This window comes from Pseudorasbora parva, chromosome 10 (genome assembly GCF_024679245.1).
Source record: "Pseudorasbora parva isolate DD20220531a chromosome 10, ASM2467924v1, whole genome shotgun sequence".
Lineage (NCBI taxonomy): Eukaryota > Metazoa > Chordata > Actinopteri > Cypriniformes > Gobionidae > Pseudorasbora > Pseudorasbora parva.
The window spans coordinates 42,981,257-42,988,511 of NC_090181.1; the positions used below are offsets into that span (position 1 = coordinate 42,981,257).

General features: G+C 39.7%; 1 protein-coding gene across 2 annotated transcripts; it reads right to left on the reverse strand.

Annotated features, from left to right (window-relative positions):
• LOC137091603 (ornithine decarboxylase-like) lies at positions 1-6,851 on the reverse strand. 2 transcript variants are annotated; one of them, XM_067456198.1, is made up of 10 exons: positions 6,692-6,851; positions 5,762-5,902; positions 4,727-4,850; positions 3,888-4,061; positions 3,577-3,749; positions 2,981-3,281; positions 2,734-2,896; positions 2,382-2,494; positions 2,077-2,291; positions 1-834 (listed from the first exon to the last, which is right to left on the reverse strand). In XM_067456198.1, exons 3-10 carry the CDS (start codon positions 4,826-4,828, stop codon positions 696-698), a joined length of 1,380 nt encoding a protein of 459 aa, XP_067312299.1. In that variant the 5' UTR covers positions 4,829-4,850; positions 5,762-5,902; positions 6,692-6,851; the 3' UTR covers positions 1-695. The 2 variants fall into 2 exon arrangements, with proteins under 2 accessions (XP_067312299.1, XP_067312297.1); XM_067456196.1 differs by having other exon boundaries at positions 2,382-2,497.
• Positions 6,852-7,255: the final 404 nt, after the last annotated feature.

A 7,255-nucleotide genomic window follows, 5' to 3' on the forward strand; every position in this document is an offset into this window, starting at 1 on the left:
AACATTTTACAACTACCTTTATTTATATAAAAATACAAAACTTAAAAAAAAAAAAAGTTTCCATAGGAAAGCAATATAAATGCAGTCCCATCTCTTTCAAATCAGCTTCAAATGCATCAGTGGCATACATTGTAGGTCAATAATATTAATATTAAGTTACTAATCAAGTAAAAGTGAAAATGGAAATGTGCATGTCTTTAAGGAGGGTGAGATCTCGATTTCAAATTAGATTGAACAGCAGCCATTTCATGAAATGTTCTCTCAACAAGCTCTTAACGCTCCTCCATGGAAAATAGTAGCATGTCTTCCATTTGGATGTTTAAGAGGGGGAATCAGTTCAGGAATAGACCTTCTTCCAGCACAAAAAAACAAAACAGCTATACAGTTAAACCTCCCTCGTCTCCTCCACTCCATTATCTGGCCTCAAGTTACAAGTATTCATATGTATATATATCAAAATTAGTTTAAAAAAAAGCTGGAAAAAAAAAAAAAAAAACTGTGCGTCTTTCAGATCAAGTGTTCGCAACGTTTACAAACAACAGGCAAAAGAGCTGCATTTAAAATAGTTTATCGAACTTGTGTTATTCAATTGCACACATTTGGAAATGATGGACCTCAAGACAGTGTTTTGTGTAAACCACATGACAAACGCTGTCTGAATGTGAACTGGCTCTGGTTGTGTTGGTCGGAGAGCGTTACAGCACTTGAGCAGGGCTTGGCTTGGCTGGCACGTCCAAGGTGCTCTCGCGTCCGCAGTGGGATGGCATGTTTCCAGTGCATTGCTCCTCAACAGGAAGTGGAATCCCCTGGGCACGAATCTGCTGCATGCACTGCCTGCAATACAAGTTCACACAGTCAAAAACAGCCTTTTCCATTAATGATTGACTTACAGTTTTTCCTCAATTGCTAAAACACTAAACCCTATTGCCTGAACCAAATGCTCAGTTGCCTGAACCCACTGACTGAATCAATCACTCTTTTGGCAAAACCATAAGCACTTTTCACCTGTTTAGACCAAGCGGCAACCTCCCGCGATCTCTCTAGAAGCCAATACAGAAGTAATGTAAATGAATTCCTCAACTGGCCACTAGGGACAGGCACTTTACAGATTACAAATTGTGGTTTTGGAATATACGGCTAATTGAGTGGGGTGAATTTTTTTATTAATAATTTGTTTACGTTATATAAAGCCTTAAAGTTCTGGATAATTAAGGGCGTGGCCACTTTGAATGACAGGTGGATAGCCGTTTATCCGCTGTCTATAGTCATTGCGTCACCTCAGCTCCTCCCACATTTTTGCCTGTTTTCTGTTATCCAGGAGTGACGCGCGATGACTCGATCGCAAGATGGCGACGCCCAGCTCGTCTCTACTTTATGCTTCAGAACGGCTTATCGGAATCCTATGGGTGACGTCACGGACACTATGTCCATATTTATTTACAGTCTATGGTTTAGACACACCTTGCCAACACATTTTCATCGTGATGCACCCGTGCTGCATAATGGTGAGCACAGGTGACGAAAGTCAAACACAATTAAAAAGCACAGATGTCACCACTTCAGCACAACAACTCAATATTGATCACACTTGTGACTAAAGATGTGAGGGAACAGTAAGCCAGTTCAGAGAGCACTGGTTTATGAGGCCCTACAATGGGACAGAAACCTGAGAGGAAGAGTACTGTTCGCAAGTGGCAAACACGCAAGATTTCCGGTTTGTCTTTTTGTACAAGTGCTAAAACGAAAAAAAAAAAACTTTGATTTGCAACATGCATTTAGCCTACAGTGAACAATAGACATTTATTTCTCCAGCTTCATGCATTTTTCCATGTCGTGTTTAGTGACTGTTCAGTGCACGATTTGACAACACAGATCAGTTGAGCACAGATTGAACGGTTTTGAGGTGAAAGTTAAGTTTTGCAAGAAGAGTCTGAGGGTTTTGTGAATGTAGCTTGAAAATTGTGTTCACAGTTTAGATAAAAGGAGAGCAGCTTTCAAGAAATGTGTCTAAGCAAGCGAGAAAAACGATAAAGAACAGCCGAATGCCACAAAAACTGGTTCCCAAACCCTACTTACCAGGCTGTTCGGGACATGATGTAATAAATATCAGGTTTCTGGAAGCCATTGAAGGTGGAGGATGCGGCTACGGTGTAGGCACCCATGTTCTCGAACAGCAGCCAGTCGCCCACCTGCATGTCAGGCAGGCTGCACTGCTCCACAATGCGGTCGAGCCCATCACAGGTCGGGCCCCAAATACTGCATGGGTACATGCGTTCATCAGGCTTGGGTTTCTGCAAGAGATTGTGGATTACGGGTTAGTTTTAGAGGGAATAAAACAAAAACAAAACAAAAAGGATAAACTGATGGACTCATTTCCACACCTTGTGCAGAGTGGGCAAGACATGTGCGTGGTCGTACAGAATGCAGTTGAAGGAACCATATACGCCATCATTAACGTAGTACATCAAGGTTCGGTCATTGGTCCCATCCTCTTCTTCTGAAGTAGAGGAAAAAATTCAATCAAGTCAGTCAAGTCACATTTATTCATATAGCGCTTCAAATGAGGATTTGGTTTAGATCAATAATGGTGTTGATGCTGCAAAGTTTAACAGTTTTCTTGTCCGATAGTGTCAGTGCCGTTAAATCTATAATACTACTGAATATTAATATGTCTTTTCAGTTAAAATCATTTAAGAGCATATTAGAAACATGGTTTTGGATATTTGCTTTTACCATCAGAGGCTGACTGCTCCTTCATGATGACCTTTTTGGCAATGATGTTGACCGCCAGAGTGTACGCAGACGCCACGTAATAGCGGCCAGGTTCAGAAATGATCCTCACGCCAGAGTCAGCAGGGAAGTATTTATCCAGTGCAGGGTTTATCACAGCAGCGATCTGACAACCAAAACAAACAAAAGGTTATCAGCGAAACGTCTTCAATCAACCAAAGTTAAGATAATGATTTAAAAAAATTAATACCTCTTCAAATTTCAGTTTGGTGTCATCTGAGCCTGGAAAGCCTCCGCCAATATCAAGCAGGGTCATGTTATATCCCAGCTCCGTCCCCATGTCAAAAACACAGCGTGCATCAGAGATGGCCTGCCTGTACGTATCAGGATCAGTGCAACCGCTGCCCACATGGAAACTGACCCCAATCACATCCAGCCCAAGCTCCTTCGCCCTCTCCAGCAACAGCCGGCTGCTCTTTAACGTGGCACCAAACTTCACGCTTAACCTGCACATGGCCTTGGAGTCGTCAGTGGCGATACGGAGAACAAGTCTGCAGACACAGAAAATGTGAGTTTAATTGTCATGATGCACAATCTTACTTTATGTACAGTCTTTTTGTTTGGTTGAGAAGTGTCATGAGTGGGTCTTTCATTTTGACAACACCTGAGTACAGCATTAGTCTTAATATTATTGGTTTATGAGCGGTGTCTTTTCTAACACATTTAGGTCACTTTCTCCAAAGTTGATATACAAGCTGGTTATCATTTACCCAGCTCTTAAAGATGTGGCCATTATATCGGCCGACCACGATTATTTTGAGACCTGGTTCTGGTGATGTTACTCACTTGGCACTATCGTGGCATCGTGCAACCTTCATGAGCTCCACTTCGCTGTCAAACGTCATCATCTGCACTCCGTGAGCAGAGGCGTATTTGATCTGAGACACCTGCTTGCAGGGGTTGGCATAGATGATCCTGCTGGAATCCACACCCACAGACTGCACGATTTGGATCTCCGTCTAGCAGAGGAAAGGAGGATTAAAGTCGGGTTAATACGGGATTAAAGCTGCTAAACATACATGCAGTTTGCTGCTGATGCCACCTAGACACGTGGAGAACTGATTTAAGGAGGTTGAACGAAAGAATCGGCCACATACCTTGCTTGCACAGTCGAATCCAGCTCCAAGAGACGCCAGTGTCGTGACCACAGCCCTGCTGTCGTTGCACTTCACTGCGTAAAACGGTGTGATGCGGGGTAAAACGCGCAGCCAACGGAGGTGCTTCTTCAGGACGTCACCCAGGTCGGCCACGTAGAAGGCATCTTTGTCATCCTGAAGGAAGATAAGAGATTGGATCAGACCGGTTGACTGTATATCCATTTAGGATGGAATTGTATTTAAGATGAATTATGCATGATTCTCATGAAAACATGACCGTCACATCACAAAAATCAAAAACCTTTTGCATAAAGAACGGGAAGCATATTTTTTTTTACACCACATAAATAACTATATACTAGTTATCTGAAATATTACGTTTAAATACGCAAATGAGCATCATTTAATAAAAAACAAAACAAACAAACACTTTTTTCATACATTTCCAGAACAGAAATTTGAACATTAGATAGAGTCAAAATTCTGGTTTTATTTGGTCGACATATTAAAAGTTTGTCACTCCATAAATCAGACATCACTGTTAAATGGGCAGAAAAAAAAGAGAGAAAAAAACACCATGTTTTAAGAAAAACTCCTTTTGATATAACAGAATTGTAATATAAATCAATTATATGAAGTGCAACAAACATATAAAAGTGTACATTTTTTTCAGACTAGTGTAAAGACAATAAGCACAATATAAGCGTCAAACTTATTGAAGCGCAATAAGAAATGCAAAATAACCCAAAAACCTAAAAATTGACCAGAGCACAAAATAGCCTTTCCCTGCCTTAAGCGGACAGGTAGGTGTGCAGGTATAAAGCAAAGGGTTAACTCACCGATAAGGATGATTCGTTGATCTTCTGTTCCACGATATCCCGTGCACAGAATCCCTCCTCCAGGAAGGTGAAGTCAAAGTCTGATCCAGCCAGTGTGCTCATTGTGTTTGTATTACAAAAGAAACTGTTAAAGAAAATGGCAGGAGTGTTATAAACTGTGACCTCTAAGATAACAGCCTTTACTCAGTGGCTGCTGAACTCAAGGAAAGACTATCAGAGAAGCCGCTTATCTTTGCTCCAGTGACCCATCACAGCTACTGTGCAGTTAAAGCCTCCACTAACATCAGTAGCATTATAATATCATTGAGATACCATTAGAGTTTCAGCAATAGTTAATTAACATTTTCCATTGTTGTTTTAATTTTAAAGTCTATGGTCTCCTTTTTATTTGTTATTTATATGGCTTTATATATATTTTTTTTTCAGTTTTAGTTTTATTCTAATTTTAGTACGTCAAGATAAATTCAAATGGAATAAGATTAGAACAATTTCATTAACATAAATGCATTTAGAGAAACGTTTATTGTTAAATGTTTGTCACTATTGTAACCAAAAGTTTGACTAAAAACTTATGACATTTTTGAAAGCTTTTAAAATGTTCACACTTCAAATGTAACATTTTAAAACAATTCTGAAATCTTCACAAAACAATGCAGGATGTTTTGAAATATTGTTTCCACCACAGAATAAATTTTATTTAATCTCTTCTTTTCACAGAATTGATATATAAAGTTGCAAAATGCGACTTTAAATCCCTTAATTCAGAGAAATAAGTGTGAATTGCGCATTTGTGAGAGAAAAAGTTGCAATTATCTTTTAAAATGTTTCATTCTGTGGCGGAAAAAAACCTTCATAGTATATAGATTTAGGACTAGATAGATAGATAGATAGATAGATAGATGTTTAACAACTTATTTCACTAAAAGTGATCAGCATTACTAAAATAGTCACGTTCAAAAACTTCCATGATTTAAGATTATATTTCCACATTTTTAATTTAATTTTGATTCACTTATATCACTCATAATGACTTACCAGATGAATGGAAAGAGATGGAATAATAATACTGATGTGCTAACAGACGTCAGACAGCCAGGGAGGTTCACCAGTGAAGTTGAATCCTTTCAGATAAGCCTCAAGGCCAGGGCCAGTGTGTACTTCTCTCAAGCAAGAATTCTGAAAGGGTCAAGATGACACGAGAATTATTCTCAAAGCCTTAAAAAAAGTGCATGTCACAAATCAGTCCAATATAACTCTGAAGTTTTTGGTAAGTCACAGTGTGTGTGAGAAACTTTTATTACAACACGAAAAGTGTGGTTTATCGCAACAGACCACATCGTGTAAAATTATGAAACTCAAAGGAACTGGAAGCCGCACACATTTCCACATGATGCCGGGCATTTACGTAAAGGCAATAAAATTAGTCCCTCCCCTCCTACACCTACGACTACACCAGTTACCCAATAAGGAAAAGCTCTGGTAGCACAAACTATAACAGGCATTCCAGTCAGCCAATCACTGATCAGATCCAGCCGGCTTCCGATTTCTGCTCAGCCAATAGAACGCAGTCATTCAGGCTAGCGAGGCTCTGCAGCGTGAGTCCAAACCGACTTCATTCATTGATCTTTACAATAATCACTAGCGTTTACTAAATCAAGATATACAGTTATTTTAACACCTTCGCGATTTGTCATCACAGCTGGTTCCGACAATAAAGGTATTCGTTATAACATTTATCAAAGTAAACGTTACGCGTGACACACCGGCCACGTTGACTCACAACGGAAGGCCACAAGGCACAATTATTAACATTAAACTGGTCCGAAACACAATTTTAGCGATGCAAGTTAACTCGCGGCAGACCGGCTAGCTTGTTAATTTATGATTAGACTCTACCAACACTGAAAGTTTATCCCAACACAACGGTTATATTCATATAACAAATATCATATAACGTTAACTCACCTTAAAACGCATTTACAAAGAGTGTTCCCATTAGACCAGGCAGCTGGAATTGAATAACGTTGATCTCCTCGCGTGCAAACGGCTGTGGTGAGCAACTGACGAACTGTCGGACTCGGAGTAAAAGCCGGCTCTCGCTCTCAGCCCTATATATAGTGACGTGGTTTCCAAGGTGACGCACCAGCTGAAACCGGCTTCCTCCGAGAGAGCGAACCGGTTTGTTCTTGCTAGCGGCTCGAAGCGCGAGCGTGTGGAGGAGCTGAATAAAGAACTAGTAACAGACTTCCCGCGTCCCAATGAAACTAAGTTAATTTATCGTTTGGTAAATTATTATTAATCATTACTATACTAAAACCTGTTAATGATACAGAATCCCCCCAAAACAAATACTCAAAAATAAATAAATAACAAAAATATAACGGTTGTGGTTGGGTTTCTAAACATAAACAACAAACGGAACTTTTATTGATTATTGGAAACCTTTATAGCTGAAAAACAGTTTGAATATACACACAAACACCTTTTAGTGTCCTCTCTTCCAACAGTGAAAAGTTTGAATTGTAAAAT